Source organism: Gadus macrocephalus, chromosome 18 (assembly GCF_031168955.1).
Source record: "Gadus macrocephalus chromosome 18, ASM3116895v1".
Classification (NCBI taxonomy): domain Eukaryota; kingdom Metazoa; phylum Chordata; class Actinopteri; order Gadiformes; family Gadidae; genus Gadus; species Gadus macrocephalus.
This window is the reverse complement of record NC_082399.1, coordinates 16,828,420-16,850,504: the sequence shown is the minus strand read 5'-3', so window position 1 is coordinate 16,850,504 and position 22,085 is coordinate 16,828,420. Positions and strand designations below refer to the sequence as shown.

At 41.9% G+C, this 22,085-nt stretch overlaps 1 protein-coding gene across 1 annotated transcript in view; it reads left to right on the top strand.

Annotated features, from left to right (window-relative positions):
* Positions 1 to 22,085, top strand: part of LOC132446660 (ryanodine receptor 2-like) — a 177,430-nt gene that overhangs the window by 21,009 nt on the left and 134,336 nt on the right. Inside the window, exons 2-8 of the mRNA XM_060037073.1 lie at positions 4,730 to 4,849; positions 6,786 to 6,890; positions 18,207 to 18,281; positions 19,133 to 19,211; positions 19,459 to 19,571; positions 20,439 to 20,538; positions 20,832 to 20,928. Of these exons, the coding sequence (XP_059893056.1) occupies positions 4,730 to 4,849; positions 6,786 to 6,890; positions 18,207 to 18,281; positions 19,133 to 19,211; positions 19,459 to 19,571; positions 20,439 to 20,538; positions 20,832 to 20,928 (689 nt within the window). The remainder of the gene's footprint in view (positions 1 to 4,729; positions 4,850 to 6,785; positions 6,891 to 18,206; positions 18,282 to 19,132; positions 19,212 to 19,458; positions 19,572 to 20,438; positions 20,539 to 20,831; positions 20,929 to 22,085) is intronic.

Below are 22,085 nucleotides of genomic sequence, written 5' to 3'. Positions count from 1 at the left end.
TTTCATTCACTCAAAGAGGCTACTGAACTTATGTTTCAAATTGAACGTGAACACAAAACATTACGTAATTAATTCAAATAGGCTAACAGTAAAACAAATAAGGCCAGTAATAGAACGAATATCGGGTGACAAGAAGATCATTAAAATGGCTCACAATCCCGCATCAGCTGTTTGATGTCGCGCATCAAAATAGCACTTTGACCCTGTGGAAGGGTTCGCATAAATTGACACAGATAATTAGTAAAAGAGACGTCAAGTCATTCTTATCACGTTCCCGCATCCTCTCATATATTCTTCTGTAAATATAACCTATAGTAGTAATAATGTACAATATTTGCAGTATCGCCCCCACCGACTACGCTTGGTATTGCATGGATCGGCACGTCGCGTATCAAAAATTTGGAGGACGCGTTTTGCTACGCTTCGACGTTAATGGCGGCCGAAGCGTCGCGCCGCGTAGCCTTTTGGACGCGTAAGCGTAGCGTTGCGTCGACTATGTAAGGGCCCTTACTCCTAAATTTGCCAGTTAGGACCTACTTTTAGCCCTAAGATCCTTTGTGAATACGGCCCCAGAACAACAAGTCCATTTATCCTTTTGTCTTTATCAGGGTTAGACAAAAGGACAAAAAGCTCATTCATTTTTTTTCTTTACAGAGATTTTTGAAGAACAGACCTGACATCTTCGCTGATCAAACAATATGTCTAAATGTATGATCGAACAATATAAACGATGATGAAACGAAACGAACATAGCCTATTCTTAGAAACCAGTGTTAATTTCGTTAACGAAAAATATGACGAAAAATGTTCGTCAACGAACCTTTTTCCGTGACTAAGACGAGACGCTGACGAGCTACAAATAGATCTTTGATAATAAAAACTATGACGAAACGTCATTTTGTTTTCGTTGACGAGACGAGACAGGACGAAAATGTTAGTGGTGTGCTATTTGGACATTCAAAATGCATGATATTTTCCAATCAGTACACTCCCGTAAGGTTCTTATGCAACTGTTCACTCCTCCAGTAAATAGGACGGACCTTAGCTACGACTTGGCAACGGGAGGTATAGTCCACTCAGCTATGAGCTAACGTTATGCATTGTACATATTTATGATTCGAAATTCTTCCCAGCCTTTATACCCAAGATACTATAGGGTTTATAGCATATAACCGCGTTTTCTGATTACAATTTAATGCATTTTTCACAATTTACCAGCTATCGTTTTGAAGGCTGAACAGACAAGAGTACTAAAGTGTGACGTCACGTTTCGATAGCAACAGATTTTCGGTTCTACACAAACCAAATTAACAAGGGGAAATCCTATGCCAAACGAACATTTTATAGAAAAGGAACAATCTTTTTGCGAATTGATGTGTGAGTTTGCTTTACCAATGATGTAAGTAATATTGAGAATAGATTGTCTTCATATTAAAAAAATAACTAAACTAAACTAACGTTTACAAACTTTTCCTTTTAATACCCCAGGGGAATACATGAACGCCTTGACAGAAAGAAACAACACATGGAAGCAATGGAGAACGCCATCTCTGTTGTTTAGAACTGAAAATCCGGTTGCCAGGACAACGTAACGTTTTCACTTTAGTACTCTATTTGAGTGGAACAACTTAGCAGGTGTCCATATATATAGGGTTAGCCTAATTGAACTAGTTTAAAAAGAGAAAACATTTTGACTAAAAGTAATGACTAAAAGTTGACTAAAATATAAGGACTTTTCGTCGACTAAAACTAGACTAAAACTACAAAGGAAAACGATGACTAAAATGTGACTAAATATACTGAGCATTTTCGTCAAAAGACTAAGACTAAATCTAAAATAGCTGACAAAATTAACACTGTTAGAAACCCAAAATTTTAGGGCTGGGCAACGATTAAAAGTTAGAATTTATTGACTCATTCAGTGTGGGTTGAATATGAAACATACATATATTTATATAAAATTGTAAACCAACAGTTACGACAAGTGTATCTAAATTCAAATAAGTAGCTCCACAGATTTGGGATTTGTAAACAGGCTGTCACTTACTGCAATTGTAATCAGGCAGTCACTTACTGCAAGTGTAATTTAATGTAAAGTAAGTGAAACTAAAAACAAAAGATATTTCTGATATGAATGTGGACATTCAGTAAAAAAAAAAGATTTGTATTAATCGTGTTAAAATAAGATTGCGTTAACGCGTAATGAACGTGTCAATTTGCCCAGTCCTACAAAATATACATGACCACATTATTTTTCGCATTCATTCATTTGCATTAATATTTGAGAGAAGAAGTGAGGAACTCACCTCAACATGCCAACTCGCATAGACTCACATAGTCTATGAGGTCAAGCCAGAATGCCGAGATTTCAGAGTAAAATGTGTATACAGGCGTGTTCCCAGTCTAGTGTGGACCACCACACTATTTTGCCATTGCAAAACAAATTGTCGAGACCAGTTGAGCAGTGTGTACTGCCCAGGTCGGCCCGACCTTAAAGGAGCATTTCACCGGTGGAGGCATGAATATGCATTGAAATTGGGTCCTATATGTAGTCGAATAATAAAATACAATTCTAATTTGGTGCCGTCTTGACCGAGAAAAGGCAGAAAGTGACTTTTTGGCGCTTGTGGATTGAAGACAACAACTCCCACCATGCACCACGATGCCCAGCTTCACTGGCCACTCCCGCTTATCTAGAGCTCCGCCTATCGGACACCTCGCTGTTCCATCTACCAAGCTGATACCGCAAGACTGCTTGAAAATCATTTCACACAACATTTCTAGTGGAGTATTAGTTGGTTAACTCAGTGAATTAGTCCTCGTTTGTATTTCTTTCGAAATGGTGAACTTTTGCATGGTGCCATCTTCTATGTCAGATCCAGTACCTTCCGCCATTGTACTGTGGATGTTAGTTTCTGCTGGTGAAGTCCCACCCACTGGCACTGCTCTAATAGGTCTGTAGCGTCAGTGGTTCCCACCCCCTATCGAGGGGTGGGACTCGTGCTTGTAGTCTTACGAGAATGGGACTCTCTAAAGTTTTGATGACTCCAGTATAAACTTAAGATACCTAGAGAAATGCGTGAGTGCGTAAGTCAGCAGTGTGGTACAGGGTGATCATTTCTGATATACAGTACAAAAGCTGAAACTATTAGCCAGGAGTGGGAAAGATGCAGACGCAGACGTGGGAAGCAATAAGACGCACCAACACACAGTTGCCTGTTGCAAAATGGTTCAGAGTTTAATAGAAATAGTTAGGGTTAGCTGGTATATCGTTATCTGGTATGGCTATAGTCTAATGTTAGCTTAGTTCGTGTTGTTTCGTCATGTTAATCGCTAGTAATAGTAAGTCATTTGTAGAAATATAGCCTATCATCACAGACTGTAGGAATGTCACCCACCCTCCATCGCGTACGACACTGACGCTCGTAATCTGTAGTGCAAGGGAGTTCGTGCACAGATCCCTGAGACAAACGGCTACGCGCACACATGCAAACCCATAGCGAGTGACGTAGGACGTAAAGTCCCGCCCAGGTCGAAGTGGCGTCGATTTAGAGAGTCCCTTACGAGAATCCTCCCCTCTTACACTTCCTATTTACTTCTACGCAAAAATCGTCATATTGCGTCATCTTAAACAGGAAGTGTTGGAGATCGATATGGATCTCTCCAGACTCTCCAGAAAATAAGGGAATGATGCTCGACCATTCAAAAATATGAGTGGGTTTCTAACGATACAAAGCTTAATGGAAATGGGTGAAGTTTCCCTTTAAGAGTCTACCAGTGCACAGAAGCCTTAAGCAGGCCAGTTAAGCCCACTAGTAAATAAGTAATATCCTGAGGGTGGGTGATAATATATAACATTGGAAGCACAGTGGGTCCATTTTGTATCAGTGAGTTGCAGCACTGAACAAAGATTAAAATAATACTATAAATAGAAGTAGTTAAAACTATAAAATCAATATTCAATTAAAATCAAGGCAACACTTAATGTGACAACTTAGGAAGAGCAAACTGTTCTCTTAAGGCTAATAATAAAATCACAAGGAAATTTGTAATTTTGTTTTTCAAGAATCCAACACTTTTCATTAAAATGTTCTAAAGGATGTCTGATATTTTTCGGTAAACAGCAGTTATTTGAATTTAGCAATAAGTCAAATTTTATGAAATAACAACGGCTAGGATTTAATTTAAAGATACTTTTGTAACTGCCCCTTCAACTTCGGTTGATTTTCACTCATAGACGATACATGTGAATGCTTATTTTTTTCCGGGGTGCAGGAAGTGCAGTGTGCATGTCAGGTGCAGCGTTCTGCGTTCTTGAGTGTGGTTTTTATTTTGTGAGAAAAGCTAATTCACTTAAATGCAATTCCACCTCGGATTAGTAGGTTGTTGTGAAAGGGATTAAAAATAGAAGGCTAGCCTTAACTCCCACAGTCCCACTTGAGCCCTTGAATGTCACATTTAATGAGCGTGATTGTGAGAGGATAGCGACGTTCCTGAGAGCCTTTGAGTAGAAACGCCAACACCCTGTGTGGACCAAAGATGAGATGCAGATAAAGAAGTCAATGTTTTTTCAAGTGTATCTGTCAACAGTTTTTGTTCAAAGCTTGGCTGCCCGTCTCCCGCTGGTTCCAGAATTACATCGAAGCAAAACCGGAAGTGAGCTGGCAAGATGAAGGTTGGCATCGCAGGGCTTCATTCAGTTGACCTTTTCTTTCATCTTCTGTCCCAGGACGACGAGGTGGTGCTGCAGTGCTCTGCCACTCTCCATAAAGAGCAGCAGAAGCTTTGTCTGGCTGCTGAAGGCTTTGGAAACAGACTGTGCTTCCTAGAGTCCACGTCCAACTCCAAGGTAAAGGTTCCCTTATACAACATGAGAACTCTAAATACTTGAAATGTTTGAAAGTAAGTTTTTGTCTTCATCTACATGCTACAGATGAATACTGTGTCAAACCTTGACCAATGCAAAATGTTGTCAAAATCCGGTGAAGTGGATGTGTATTATTTTGGATATTCAGAACTGTTACCGAGGTGCAAGCCTAATTTACTTCACAGAGGGACTTTGCCGTAATGTGAAATGGATGATCTAATCTACATCTATCAACTGCCGCAATTCCTCAAATATTAACACCACATACACATATTATGCATCAAATTCTTCAGCAGGGTATGTTGATTGTTTCATCAATTATTTAAGCAATGTCCCACTTTGTAAGATGGTTAATAGATTTCACACTGACAGGCAGGTCTTCTTGAGTATGTCCTGGAGTGCCTGTGGGTTCAGTAATGAAGAAGGGCTGCTATGGAGTGGTGTCACACCACCAGACCAACCTTTTCATTGCAGTGAATGCTATGTCACAGTATGAATATGACTGAGACAGCCCCATTACTAGTCTTCCACAAAGATAACATTGTCATCCAGTCCAGACGGTGATGAATCAACCGATTTTGTGCTGTTATTAAATTGCTGAAAGAGTTTAAATCATACTGATTTGAAGAAGTTGGAGAGAAAATACAATATAAATCCTTGATCTGGGTAACTAGGGGTGCTCTGCTGTAACACTTTTTGACCCCCCCCCCCCCCTTCAGAAAATGAAACATGTCTTATGAGCCTCATGACTGTACAGTATGTATACTACAGTGTGTGTGTGGAGTCTTATTTCATGACTGTACAGTATGTATACTACAGTGTGTGTGGAGTCTGATCTCATGACTGTACAGTATGTCTACTACAGTGTGTGAAGAGTCTGATCTCATAACTGTACAGTGTGTATACTACAGTGTTTGTGGAATCACAGCGACACGGCGACGCGGCCGTCAGTGAGTGTGCATGTAACTCCGTGTTTACATGCGGACACATCTGATTCGCATAGATGTGGAAGAACAGCTCAATCGGAATAGAAAAGTATCATATATATGCGCCTCAATCGGTTCGGAATAGAATTCTATGCGGAATATAATAGGTGGTGTAGTCCGCTATAAATACTTATTCCGATTAGTTTGGGGTTTAACTTGGAGCAGCTGCAGTAGTTCGCAATTTGTCCACTCCGTCTGTACTTTAATGCACACCGAACCTTACCACTGTCAAGGAAATTGGATTTATTGCCTGATTCACGTCTTTGTTATTACCACTCCGTAGTAGTTACAGTAGTCCGGTAACTTATCAACCCCAGCGTGTCCGGTTGCTAAGCGACGGGGTGACATCGGTGGGTTCATGTGTTAGCATCGTCGCTCCGTGTGTGTGTGTGTGTGTGTGTGTGTGTGTGTGTGTGTGTGTGTGTGTGTGTGTGTGTGTGTGTGTGTGTGTGTGTGTGTGTGTGTGTGTGTGTGTGTGTGTGTGTGTGTGTGTGTGTGTGTGTGTGTGTGTGTGTGTGTGTGTGTGTGTGTGTGTGTGTGTGTGTGTGAATGACAGGGAGAACGAGTGCTATGCAGAGATGAATGGACGGAACGATTTTTAGATTTCCAAATCGCGTTATAAAAAAAAAAGACAGAATCAATTCGTGGCGCTCGATGTTGATTCTGTGGCGCCGCGCCACACAATGGTCTATGTATGGGAAACACATACATGGTGTGGTTCTTCTTTGTGACACATGGTGTGGTTCTTCTTTGTGACACATGGTGTGGTTCTTCTTTGTGATACATGGTGTGGTTCCTCTTTGTGATACATGGTGTGGTTCTTCTTTGTGACACATGGTGTGGTTCTTTTTTGTGATACATGGTGTGGTTCTTCTTTGTGACACATGGTGTGGTTCCTCTTTGTGATACATGGTATGGTGTTCTGTGTTCAGAATGTGCCTCCAGACCTGTCCATCTGCGCCTTTGTTCTGGAGCAGTCTCTGTCGGTCCGGGCGCTGCAGGAGATGCTGGCCAACACCGAGGAGAAGGCTGAAGGGGTGAGTCGCTCGCTGCAGTCATGAAGGTTTCATGCTTACCCACACACTACCCAAACCCATTACAAGTGGATTCAAACGACACCTACACAGGAACAACCCACACAGAAATGGTATGAGCAAGCAATGGGGATATTTTCTCTTTTATCAAACCAAGTCATTAGGAATGAATTCCTAGTTAAAATGGTAGCATGGCAAGGGGCAGAAGCTGTTCAAGGGAAATGAGACTGAAGTATGAAATGGTTAGGAATACAAGACAACTGTAGAGGTAGAGATCAGTAAAACATAGAAAACAGGACCAAATACAGCCAATGCACCTGCTAACTGTTTCATGGTTCCAGGTGTCGACTCACACTCACCATACGATTAGCAAGCAACATGTGAACACGCCTGCATGGAGCACACCATGGCCTCACGCAGCAGACAGAGGGGATGGGCCAGGTAGGGCAGGCGCTGCATAACTTCTCTATAGAAGTGCTTGAGCAGATATAAGAGAACCTCATACGACAAGGATTGCCCACGTACATACAGATCATAGCATAGCATAGCAGTATTGTGTCCAATACGCTCCATGAAATAGTGAGACATTTAATCGTCATGTGTTATACAAATGTCCATTACACTGGGCCAGCAAAACAGTGCTCAATGCTTTTACATTCTATTTTACAGATCCAGAGTTTAGTTAATCACCCAAAAGCTTTCATATGGCATGCATACACTATTTATATACTAAAGCTGTCAATCGTCCTCTATGATCTCTTTCGAATTTCATTCCTTATTATTCTTAAGATTCAAAATATATTAGAATTCAAATGTGGATTATTATTCATATTTGCTATGTACCATAGTAAATATGTCACCATGTGCAAATGCTTGTGGTTGTTAAAAAACGGCGTTACCCTTGTTAATGGAGAACAGGGACTCTACACACAGACCTCTTAATGTACCCATAGTGGTAAACTATATTAACATATCGATAATTACCACTATCTGTTATATGTATTGATCGTTCATCTCGATAGCAGTCTGCACCACAAGCGATTGTTAAATTGCCCCTCGGTACGTGAATATAGGTTGCTTTTGATAACATGCCTGTGCAGTTGTATCGCAACCACCTCAAAAACAAACATCGCCAAATCATGGACGTATTAAAGAATGCAAACCCACTTATCATAACCCCCCTCATCCGCCAACAGCTGTTTGCTACACTGTTTCATGCTAAGATGGGGCATAAGCTTGTCTTCACTATGCTGTATACTGGAGGCTGAGTATCCCATCTGTGCTTTCACCGGCACTATTGTTATCGGAAAATGCGACATGGAGTTGCTTGGGCCCTGAGATGGGCCGACCAGAAATGGAGTTCCTGCGGTGAAACACAAATCATATAAGAAGTTCCCTGTAATCATGAGTCGTAACACAAGGGACTGTGTGACAGGGGACAGGGTTTCGAGTGATTATTCATCCTGTGGGGTTTGCCTTCAACCTCTCCCAAATAGAGGGATCCTCCTTCAAGCATTCTTGAAGGTTTGGCTATTGTCCAGCTGTGCAGTAGGCTAGGAACCTCTCCAAGAGCAACAGAGGAGCTCTGGCAGACCATGGTCTTATTGAAATCTCGCCTGCTTTGTTATCCGCTTTCTATCCATTCGAGTCCCATGTGATGGATTCTATCTAATAGAGAGTATACGAACGGTTCCTAACATGCTCCTTGGTGTAATACCCGCCTTTCCTTAACACTGAAGTCATGCACACTGTGGCAGTTGTTTGGAGTCAGTGTCTCACTTCATTGCTACCTTTGGACGGCTAGTCTGTGTTTTGTGCAGTGTCCATCTTCTTTGCAACAGGACCCAGAGCTATGCTGATGTTTGCTTCTGGTCTCATTTTCATTCAACAGTTTGCAGCTCTATATTAAGACAAATTGTATTTATTTTACTTTGTTTTGTAACATTTGGACATATGTCTCTATTGATATTGTCCAAGTTATTTAAAAATCATGGTTGTTGTGTCATCTTTACAGATGATTCAAATGTGTTTATTGCTCTGTTACTGTTAATGCGGAAAGCAGTATGTTGATTTTGTTGTACATAGATAAAAAATAGGTAGAGATTATAAGATCATTGTTTCGTAAATGTAGCTTTAAGTGTCAATAGCAGATCATTATAAAATGTTTTCAGTAATATGTTAATCCTTTGCCTCACTGTTCTATCAGGTAGTTCCACTGTGGACTATTAAGTCAAACTCAGACATGGGTTAAGATTAATTATTATCTATCTAAATTATCGTTAAGTCTTAATAATGCATGTGTTAAATTTCACAACAAGTCTAATTTGTTTCTATTTTGTTTAAGATGACATAAAATCATTTATGAATATCTTTCCATCATTTATCATTTATATATGGTTAATTATATATATAATATATCAATTATATATATAATTTATAATATCTCTTCAATTTTCCTTTCTGAATCCTAGAACATTTGTGGATGAATTCAGTATGGTAGATTTAAGCAACGCCTACTTTGAGTTTGTTTTCTTTCTTTGATTTTGCTTTTAAAGTTTAAAAATATTTTAAGATACGATAAGATTTCATTTTATTTATTGCACGTGGGATATGTGGGAAACATTAAATATTTGTTTACAGTATAACTTTTTTATGATTCATAATTAGATGTTTATTTTGTCTCGCAGAACTATTATGCTCGTCTTTATTCTCCAATTCTTCTTCCTTCCCCTAATCACACCAAATGTCACGTCAGCGTAGTGTAAGCATTGCATTGCGGATTCAGCTAGATTGCCGTCTTAACAGACATTTCAATTCAAACCGTCTCACTGAGACCCCTCTGAAGCGCGAAGCTCTCATTATTTAATGTGTCACCTCTATTTTCCTAGCCTATTGTAACCATCCAGATATCCACGTTTGCGTTTTTCAATGAATTTCTGTCCTTGACTGGGCAGCAATTGATTTATCCATATGGGAAAGGCCTTAGGCTGTTCAGAATACAGGTGAATTCGAATCAGATCAGATAACAAAAGGACATTCTTCCTCTATTTGCTCCTGCCGAATCTGATCAGTTGTGATTGTGCTGCAGTACGCAAAATGTGGCACGTAGATCAGCAACATTTTAAAGTCCCCCTTTGCAGGGGAGCTACTAGTGAACGAAATGTGCTGTGAAAAGATCAGTTTGGAGTTGACTGCACGTGCCTCTGTATGAACCAGTTTAGATTATAGACCACTCCACAATCAGCACATTTCTTTTCTGATTGGTTAGGGGATTCCATCTTCCCAGTCAATCAAAGCAATTTGAAAGACACTCAATAGCCAATAGCCTTAAGGAGAGAGGGAGCAGGGAGGAAACCTACAACCTTTTGGTTAAGTAAAAAATTGGTACAATAACATCTTTTCATGACCACTGCCTGCCAACAGTTTTCCCTCTATCTAACTGATAGATGATGTTTCTGTTTCTTTGTTAAACACGAAAGGACACTTACTTTGTTTTTTCTTTCTTCTCTCATTTCCACACAGCATGTAGATGTGGAAAAATGGGTAGGTTTGATCTTTTTTTCCTTACATACCTCTCATTAATCATAACCATTTTTATCATATCATACAATCACATTGTATTGATAATAATATCAATACACTTTTTGCGTTACTCATTTAAACGTGACATCAATCTGATTTGTAAGGTGCCAGCTGATACGAAACACTGTGGCTGCCCTAGTTATTAACCCCTATCATCTCCACAGCCATCATTCCATGTCCATACATACAGCAGCTACTTATGAACACTTCCTATGGGTCTTATCACATTAAAAATGTTTAACTTCAGTGTAAACAGCTTTTAAAAAGAGACTTTTTTGAGGGACATTGACATGATGATCTGAACTTGCCTATGTACGCCAGTACAAACAACATGTTCTGACATTACAACATTTTTTTTCCACCAATTTGTAAAAAAAATCCATCGAAAATGACTACAGTTATGCCGCTAGGTTATCAAGTATCAAGTTTATTATAGCCATCTCAACAATATAGAAAATTAAGTTGATAGGAATGTGTTTTAGTATGCTCCCATGTATCACACAGCAACAATAACAAGACAACATAACAAGACAAAAAGAAAAAAAAGGCACATAAATAACAAAGAGTACAACACTTAACACACAATGCATGGTTCGCAGAGAATTGCAGCAGTAAAGTACAGTCCAGTAGTGCAAAAAGTGCAAAGTAAGGTAGACCATAAAGTCGTAAAGTGCTTAGTGCATGTTCAAGTGGCGTATAGCTTGTAGATAGGTACTATCCCTAAAGCGTGATGTTTTACTTGTGACGCTTCTGTACCTCTTCCCTGATGGTCAGAGTCTGAATGAGTGGTGTGCTGGATGAGAGGGGTCAGAGATGAGCTTTCCTGGAAATTCTGGTGTTATAGTGCGAGTCTATGATAGGCAGACTACAGCCAATGATTTTAGAGGCCCTGCGTACTACCCTCTCAAGCTGTTGTTTGTCCTGGCTGGTAGCACTACCATACCAGACCAGGATGGAGAAGGTGAGCACGCTTCCGATGGCTGCACGATAAAAATGGGTCATGCCTGCCTGACTAACCCCAAATTTCCTCAGCTGACGGAGGAAGTATAATCTCTGATGGGCTTTGGAAATAATGAGACTGATGTTCGGTGTCCATGATAGGGATTGGTGGATAGTGGTGCCTAAGAAACGGAAGGAGGAGACCCACTCCACAACTTGGCCATTAATGGAGATGGGAAGGTGCTGACCTGCCTTTTTCCTATAGTCAACTATGAGTTCTTTGGTTGTGGTTGTATTTAGGATTAGGTTATTGTCTTCACGCCACTGCACCTGTTCAACCTCACTCCGGTAGGTAGATTCCTCTCCATCAGATATGAGGCGTATGACAGTGGTGTCATCTACAAAATTTAGCATTTTGACAGATGCAGAATTTGATGTACAATTGTTAGTGTAAAGAGAAAATAGTAGAGGTGACAAGACACACCCTTGTGGAGCGCCAGTGTTCAGAACCCTTGGTGATGACACATTATTCTGGATTTTAACACAGTTTTCTACAGGACAGGAAGTTTACGGTCCACTGACAAAGTAGAGCATTAACTCCTGCGGCCAGGAGAAAGTTGTACAGTTTGACAGGAATGATGGTATTAAAAGCCGAGCTAAAATCAATGAACAGTACACGGGCATAGGTGGACTTAGTGTTCAGATGTTGCAGAATGAAATGTGTGCGAAGTGAAACTGCATCGTCCACTCCCCGATTAGCCCTGTAGGCAAATTGGTGAGGGTCTAGCGTGATGTGGGTCAAGTACCTACAGACTACCTACAGGTTAGGATCTCTGTGTGAATCTATGTTGGAATGCTGCCTGAATGCTGCCCGTGTTCAGCATAGTCCAAGCATGTGCTCCATGTCCTACCTTATGTGAGGGAGAAGGAGAGAGGGGCTGAAAGCGCGGAGTGTGTGTTGGGAGAAAAGCGGAATTGGTCCTGGCTTTTTAAATCACATGACATAGCGCAGCGAGGTCCCGTTGTGACTCACAGAGCTCATACCTTTCCTAGGATACCACCGTTTCAAGCCCTCCTAGACCATCACAACAACTCAGTCATTAAACATCAAGTTAGTGTATTAGAGTCGAAACATTAAACTAAACACTAAATAAGGCCAGCCAAAGTTTGGTAGGGAGGCCTGAGAATTATGGGATGGCGGAGGGATGGAAAATTGACCTGCCGTCTCCCTTCACTGGAGACGGGATTTAGAGCGTCCTCAGCTGGGCCAGATAATTGGAGGTTGCAGTGATGGAGCTCATGGACATGGGGGTGACTTACTGTTGTTGGCACCATATCTGACCTTCAATGTTCTGAGAGAACCCCCCTCAGGCTGTCCTGCTCGGCTTTGGATGTGTGTCTTGGGTCGTAGCAGGACATTGTGAGAATGCAAGAGAGGCTGTTAGAATGGACTCTATTAATAAATATAACGGCACTGGGCAGTTCCTTTCAAAGAACCACTCTCCGTTGGACTGGGGGAGAGTGGTTCCGCTGTGGTTTTTCAGTGTGCCTCTGTTGAAGAGCAGGGAATTAGCCCCTGACCCAGAGCATTATCATTCTGCCCCTCAGCAAGGTCCGGGTGCTGGTCTGCGTATGCTTCCCCAACACTGCGGACCGGCTCCAGGCATGCGGGATTGGTGGTTACACGCAGAGTGACCCAGGGGAGCAATACCACTACAATTACTGCCTTTGCAATCAGACAGGGAATGCATTTGGGTGGGGTTTACCACATTGGGCAGTCAGATGGTACATGACATAACATTTAGTTAGCAGAAGCTTTTGTCCAAATGCATTCAACATTGAGTGCAACAAAATATAGAAACAAGGGATATAAATAAACAGCAAGTGCGATTTTATTAATAATATTTCCCCTTAAAGTGTAATTCCAGAGAAAATTTAACCCATGGTCTTTTTCGGAATGAAGACCCATTAAATAAGCCCTCCAGACACTTTTTTCATTGATAATCGAGTATAGAGCTTGCCCGCGAATGCCCGGAGCAATGTAACAGCCCAAATGACTTCCATGTTATTGGCCCTAGTCATGCTACTACAGAAGTTGCCGAAAAAGACCCTGGGTTAATTCTTCACCGGAATTACACTTTAAGGAAGATGAGTAGAGATTCAGCTGTCCTGACGTCAGTGGCCACTCAAAGCCCTTTACAATTATTGCCAACATTCAAACACACATTCACACACTGTGTCAACCATGCAGGGCAACAGCCAGCTCGTCAGGAGCAGTCAGGGTGAGGTATTTTGCTCAGGGACACCTTGACACTGCTACTGCAACTGCCCAGTAGTGAATGAAAAGCAGGTTGTTTGGCAGCCATGGAGCATGGTGGACAGGCTGGGGTGTAGGGTTTGACCACGTCCTGGATGTAGGACGAGCTGGGGTGTAGGGTTTGACCACTCCCCAGATGTAGGATGGGCTGGAGCTGTTTGCATTCTTACTCAAGCAGCTATCGGCAGCCATCGCAAGGTGGGGAGATGCAGTCTCATGCAGGCAAACCAGCCAGAGAAGGGAGTTTCAGTAGTCAAGGCGCTAGATGAGAAGAGCCTGGATCAGAACCTGGGTGGCCTTCTGGCTGAGGAACGGACGTATCCTCCTGATGTTGTACAGCATTAATCTGTAGGAGTAGGTGGTCGCAGTGATGTTGAAGCCAAGGACGGCTTGTCATTCAGTTCTAAAACCAGGTTCCTAGCTGTCCTTGTTGCAGGCCCCACATAGTTGTCAATTTTTATTGAAAAAGACAGTAGAATGACAGCAGAGGAGAGGGAGGCCGTTCTAGCAGTGTGAAGTATCTATGACAGCAAGGAGGGCCATCAGTTAAGTGGCCTGGCTTGAAGCCGGACTGGTGATGGTTCAGTAAGTTGTTCTGGAGGAGGTATGGAGAGAGCTGGGAAAAGACTGCACACTTCGTTGTTTTGGAGATGAATGGTAGAGGAGGGACGGCTATTCTTTACTTCAGAGTTTGGCTTAGTTTAGAAGAGGGTTCACGCTTTAAAGGTTTTAGGGAAACAACCAGTATTCAAAGATTTGTTGAGGAGATGGGTGAAGAAAGGAAGGAGACAAGGGGCAACAGACTGAAGAAGGTGAGAGGGAATAGGGTTGAGAGGCCAGGATGTTGGGAGGGGAGTGGTGTATAGAAAGTTAAGAGAAGAAGATGAAGCGCTGACTAGAGGCGAGATGGTGAAGCAGGTGGCTGGGGGAATGAATAGTGTACTATAGTATCTATTTTTTGCTTTTTTCCTAAGCAGTTGACAAAATTCACAGGCGGAGAACTGGGGGGAATAATTAGGGGGCAGAAGATTGAACAAATGTTTTATTAGGATTTGAGGAGGACGAATGAATTAAGATTGAAAGACAGAATTTTAGATGCAGAAAGAGAGGCAGAAAAGAGGAGAGAAGAGATGCCAGGCAAGAGGTGCTTGGATGTGCACCACGCTCATTCCACCCCCCTAGAGTTGTTCTGTCAGCACATACTGACTCAGGCAACCAAGGCGCCGGAGGGGTCGGGCATGCCTGCTGATGGGTGAGAGGACAGAGAGAGTCTAGAAACAAGGACAGAGTAGAAAGGAGGGTGAGGGAGAGGGAGTGAGAAGGTGAGGGGAGAGCTGAAGCTGGGAAGAGGGAGACAGGAAGCGACAGTTCTAGGGGATAGGGAAAGTTAGTGGAAAAAGGAGGTTTGGGAGTTTGAGAGAGGGGCAGCGAGTACTAGCTCCTGGTAAATATGAGGGCAAGCTGAAAGCTTTGTGAGTTGGGGAGAGGGAGCGAGTGAGAGAGCAAAAGAGGAGGTAGCTACTGGTATCTACTGTTTACGGTGTGAGCGAAAGTAGGTAGCTACTGTTTGCTGTGTGTTGCATGTGGTATCAGAGACTACACCTTCTCCCCCCATAATACGCCTTTGTACAACATGGCAGGTACTGGTAGACAGGCTTGCCAGCCATTTGCCTGTTAAAAAACAACCTTTGGTCAACCTCAAAATGTATCATGGCTATATATCTATACATTCACATTGGAATAAACCCTTAAGGACCTTAAAGGCATTCAAGTGGTAAATCCAAGGCCCTCTGGATTCTGGAAACGTGTTGCCCATGAAATGTACAATTTCATTCTGTTCGGTCGTCAGGTGTAACCAGTTGGCCTGACATTTGTCAAGAGAAAACGTAGGTGTAATTCAATTCGATTTGAATGTATATCTATGGTGTTTTGCAGTCCTAATAGTAATATTTCGAAGACCTTTACAAATAATACTTTTACTCACCTTAGATTATAGCAAGCAATAAACAGTCATTGGACCTCACAAGAGGGCTGAACATTTTTATCTTCCACTTGATGTTCGTTGAAAAAAGTAATAGGTTGGTAAAGTATTAGGCTGGAAGCAAGTCTTTGTTCAGTCAGACTCTATGTCAGCAGACTCATTTGTAAATGTGTATTATACATACCAGTGCAAATAAATCATGATCTTGCAGATACGTTTGGTTCCCAGGCTAAATTCCTAGGGTAATGCATGCCAATCTGGCAACCTACTAGGACGCAGAAGTCAATCAGAGGCAATGCTGGTCACTCTTTTATGCTCTTTCGAGCCCTTTAGAGGCATAGGGATATTTAGCCATTTCAGAGCCCCACTCTCAATTGCTTTTAATTTGGGAGGCTTGCTATTGATTGCAACAAAATATCAAATATCAGTACGGGTTATAAAGTTCAAGCAGCTTGCCAAATTTTTGGTCAATACTGAACATAAGTCTTTTAAGAAAAACTGAAGTCAAGTCAGTCATTGTGTGTGTATCCTTAGTGCGACTTGTGTCGAATTGCAAACATTTAACGTGGTGTGTTATTGAGTGCCAAAGATGTGCAAACTATATATATAGATGCTTCTAATGTGTCAGAGTCTATAAAGCTTTAATCTTCCTATTGAACGGCTGAGGGATAGGGCTAATACAGCGTCTGGCTGCTGCTCTGGTATTCAGCAGCGATCGGTCTGTTCCTTCCTAACTGCATGGCTCCTCTGAAAGTGGCCTCAAATGGACAGGGTTAAAAGGGTTGCTAGTTGCATGTGAAGGACCAAGGGCTATTGGACTGCTGGATAGGAGAAATGGGATCGAACATAGCCTACAGGAGAGTCCTTTGTTGTCTCTGTGACTGACGATGCGGGACAGCGACCCAGTACAGCCCACAGACAGCCCTGATGGATAAGATGGCCCAACGGAATCACCAAAGACCTTCCTCTTTAAGTAGTGAGCGGTTCTAGGCTGAGGTAGACTGGGGAAGTTAAACTCCCACATAGTTAAGGCCAACACGTTCACTCTCCTGGGCGAGGCGGGGAGTGACGTAGTCTAGGATAGAGTGGATGTCGTTGAACAAACGAGGTTAGAGCGTTCCAATGTTAGAGGAAGCCTATAAGCCCTGGGGGAGAAAAGGAGTGATAGGAACCTGGATCCCCTGTGTATGGCTAAAGCTCCATGTCTCTGATAGGTGTTAGTGTCAGCTCCAGAGCTAGGTTGTGTGTAAATGTGCTCCTCCAAACCTTGTGCTCAGCCCGGCTGAGTGCGGGTCTTGGAGCGTACCAAGCGGAAACCTGGAGCGTACCAAGCGGTAACCGTGACCTGACTCAGTGGTTTGCGTTGGTTGGATGCAGAAAGACCGGACAACGTTCTAATTCATTCTCGTAATAAAACCCAATATTATTTTCCTTCGCTCAGTTAGAATCTGAATGTGCCAAATATGGATTGTTTCTGCTTCTGGTTGCAAAACATCCCTAGTAATGGTGGCGCCCGCCGCCCATAATGTGGAGTCCAAGGCTTGATAACGCTTGGAATGTCTGGTCCATTGAGCTGCCAGGGGTCCAGACAGGACCCCCTGCATTTAAATTTAGTGAATATGAATTAATGAGTTCATTGTAGTCTTAATGAACGTGTAAAATGAAATGTGTTGTTGGAATAAAATGTAAACATGGATGTACAGTATGTCACATTGTTGCAATTCCACAATTTCAGTGCTGAACTGACGTTTGATTTACCTGCATGCTTATCCATATGCTAACCTAATAGTTTATTATGTATGGAAATGTAAAATGCTTGTGTGCTAGACCCATTACAGATTTTATACAGATAATGATCCATTATATGGTGGATTTTAACATTCTGTCTCTTGTTTTATGCGCTCTGGAAGAAATTCATGATGAAGGTAAGATAAGTTCTGAATTGTACATTTTAATACGTATCATTCCAGTTTCCCTCTGTTTTATCTAGCAAACAGTTAAGTAATATCCAACTACACTATTTAACCTGGTTGGAAGGGTTTCTGTGTTGATTACTGCATTACACAATTGTACCATTTCAACAAACTTGTTGTAGCATATGAATTTGACAGCATATTTATTTGTTGATTCGAGCACAGCTTTTTGTGTTTCATATAAATCGAGAGGTTTTAGCTTGAAAAAATATACATGTGCATTAGTATTATAAAAGAGAGTATTACTGCACCACAATATTTAATTGCAAAGGCGTAATGTGGCTGATATTTCAACTGAAGTGTTAAATTACAAACATTCAATTATCTATCTCTATTTGGTCAATAAGTAGACTTCTATCCTAAGTGACTTCAATTGGTCTAATTGGTCCTGAAGGAGCAGGGAGTGTTTGAGCATCTCAATCCATTCAAAGGCCATCAAAATATGATCTTCAAATCTGTGGTAAAATGAGTTCCCCTCATACTGGTTCTGCTCTCGACCCTACTCTGCATTGCTCTTGTGTTTCCAGACAGCCCAGGGAAGCGGACATCGCACTTTACTTTACGGACATGCTGTTCTCTTACGACACTCCTACAGTGGGATGGTCAGTAGTGGAAGATACTATCACTCCAATACTAACGAAAGGATCTTTCATTTTAAATGAATCTTTTATGCATGAACGCTCATTTAACTTACAATTATCCATAACTAATTATAAACAGTGATCTTCTTTAACTGAAAACCCTACAGAAGTATCTTTTTGAGTTGAATAGATCCTCACCTTCTTATGTCTAATAATGATCCTAATAATAATTGGGTAACACTTTATAATAAGGTGCCATAATAAATAGCAAACTAGTCATTACCTAACCCTTTGTTAATGTTTGTTAATTGTTGCAAAAATATCTATTTGGCACAAGTTAATAGTTTTTTCTTCATTATTTAAAGATTAGTTGTTTGCATAACCCTAACCCAACCCTAACACACGACCCTAATCCTAACCCTAACCCTTAAACACGGCCCTAACCCTAACACATGGCCCTAACCCTAACCATAACACACAGCCCTAACCGTAACAAACATCCCTAACCCTAACCAGCGACACTCCAAATAGATATTTTAGTAACAATTAACAAATATTAACAAAGGTTATTATGAAGTGTTACCAATAATTGTAATATTCCTAATTTTCAACAAAAAAACGATATTACAACGATTGGTATGCTCTGCAATGTTGACCTTAGCTGGATAATCCTACGTTGATGAAGTATAACGGATTGTTATTCATTCAATATTGCCATGGGGAGAATAAATATATAAAGCTGTCAAACAGAAATGGCTGCAAACATTCTGGAGCTGTGTTCCCTGTTCACATGTTGGTTCTGCCATTCAAGGGTCAGTCAAGTAGGGACCATTGATGAACACATTATTTGTGCGATCATTTCCTTTCTGCAGTACTTGTGCTGTCTGTCCACCTCCCGCTCGTCAACAGATAAACTGGCCTTTGATGTGGGACTGCAAGAAGACACTACAGGTAGAATCTCTCTCTCTCTCTCTCTCTCTCTCTCTCTCTCTCTCTCTCTCTCTCTCTGTCTCTGTCTCTGTCTCTGTCTCTGTGTGTGTGTGTGTGTCCAGTGCAACATCGGACAGTGTACTCAATAAATACAAATTACAATAACAAACAGTTGTTATCGAGTTTCCATAGAACAAAGTATAATATTCAAAGGGCTTCAAGTGCTCCATGTCTTTTTGTGTGTGTGGCAAAATGTGTGTGCGGCTAGGCGAGGCTTGCTGGTGGACCATCCACCCAGCCTCCAAACAGCGGTCGGAGGGAGAGAAGGTCAGAGTTGGTGATGACCTCATCCTAGTCAGCGTCTCCTCAGAACGATACCTGGTATGTGCATTACTGTTATACGCTATGCGAGAGAGAGTGGGCGAGAGAGAAAGAGCGAGTGAGAGAGCGAGTGAGAATGATCCAACCACCTTTTGGTTCATGTTGGGTCATGTTCATTTGTTGTGATACAGTATGATGACCAAAGCTAATATTGGCATGTTTCTGAGAAAAGGACATTTAAGTGTACTGAACTGCAATCGAATATATTAAGCTGAAGAATATATATACGGTTTCTTTGCATTAATGTTAAATAGACTGGAGGATGTGGGTATGTACATTAATATGTTTCAAAGAGTTTGTTGGATTATAACGATTTGCTGTTTAGAAAGTATAGTCCTACATCCTAGTTTAATAATCCACACAGAATAACGTAATAAAAAGGAAACATTTATTTACAGAAAGACTAGGGATTGGCCAGAGGAACAAGCTCAGTTCCTTCTGAGCCCAACATCCCAAGCAAAACAAAACTAAACTAAAAAATTATTAAATACGAAGCAATTAACCCAAATACAAACATTAAATCCTGCACTGATTCAACCTTAATCTAGGTTTGCTTCAATACATTCAGCAGGGCTCATTAATATCAACCAATCAACTCGATGGAAGGCAGGCTTTTAGTTTATTCATCGGTTTGTGTAGAGTTTGATAATGAGACACAATCTATAATAATAACTAGTATTTTTTCAAACCGGTGTTTTGTATTTGCATTGTTTTTTATTAACATTGACACAATCAAGAATCAATCTAGAAAGAACAATCATTAACCACTTTATTTTAATGCCATTATACACATACACGCCTGTGTGTGTGTGTGTGTGTGTGTGTATCTCTAATGTGTTGAGTGTTTCTCCCTTTCTCCCATCACAGCACTTGTCCTATGGTTATGAACACCTCCACGTGGACGCAGCCTTCCAGCAGACCCTCTGGAGTGTGGTCCCCATCTGCTCAGGCAGTGAGGTGGCCCAAGGTAGCCGGCCGTTGATGTTCTCTGGTAGCTCTCCCTGTCCCTATGGTCCTGGTCCTGGTGGTCCTGGTCCTGGTCCTGGACCTGGTCCTGGTCCTGGTCCTGGTCCTGGTCCTGGTCCTGGTCCTGGACCTCGTCCTGGTCCTGGTCCTGGTCCTGTTCCTGGACCTGGTCCTGGTCCTGGTCCTGGTCCTGGTCCTGATGGTCCTGGTCCTGGTCCTGGACCTGGTCCTGGTCCTGGTCCTGGTCCTGGTCCGGGGGGTCCTGGTCCTGATGCTGTGCTCCCCCTGCTGCAGGCTACCTGATCGGGGGAGACGTGCTGCGGCTGCTCCATGGACACATGGACGAGTGCTTGACCGTGGCCTCCGGGGACCACGGGGAGGAGCAGAGGAGGTCAGTTCCATGGGTCCGAGGGCCGGCCACAGCACACAGGACCGTCAATGACCTGTGTGCTGCTACTACAAGTAAAGGGAATAGCAATCATTAATAAACATTGACTTTATTCAAAGATAATTAATAGATTAAGATGAAAAACAGACTCTAATTAATTTGCATATACAGATGGGCCAGGAGACCGAAGGTGAGGACAGAAGTATAGTTCGGGGAGAAGTGTTTAGTCAAAATGTATTTTTTAAACTGGCTTTGACGATGGCAAGGCTGGTGGCATTAAAAATATGTTGGGGAGAGAGAATCCTGGTTCTGGAGATCAGAAGCAGCTGGAGGCATTATTCGATGGTTGTTCGGATCCCTTGGCCAATGTTCATGTTTTAGGAGAAAACTCATCACAAACAAAGTGGTTTATCTGACTGACTGACATATACATATACTACTGGTAGATATACATAAATGTTTTGTGCTAACTATATTTCGATGTTTTCATTATGATACGGCCCGAAGTGCTCATAAAGAACATTAGTTTATGAATGTTGTCATCTCAGGTTATCCCACGGAGCTTGCGCTCCAGTGCTCTGAACTAGTGAGCTCAAGCAGTTTGCTGCAGTTCACAAGAGCGGGAGTTATTTCATCAGATTGTTTTTATTTGAACGCAAGGCCAGGGCCATATGTTGATACAGAATACATCCCAGACCAGGCATGACTCCTTATGAACCCCGCAGCCTAGTGCTGAGTGGTCCGGTAATTGAAAGTTTGTCTCAACGCTACGAGGTCAGACTGATATTCAGCGAGAAACTGAAATGTGAACTTGTGAGATCAGCATGGTCTCTCGAGGCCTCAAAGGCCATTAATAATAATAAAAGAAAATGTCACTGCAATCTGTTTTTAGGCATTACCAAAGTCACATTACTGGGAAACGTGTTCCAGTCTTGTAGTTTGTCCGTAGCTCTATGTAGGTCACGGTTCCACAGGTTTGTTCTTGTTTTACAATAGCAAAGTGGGCCAGGCTGATTGGCTCCAGGAGACAGAATGAGCGCTCACTCTCCGCGGCGAGATAGGGAGAACTCCCAAAGGATGGAGAGAACTTATAATAATTACACTTTCCTGTTGTCTCAGAGGGAAACAGCAGTGTGGTTAAGCAGAAGTGCGTTATTAAA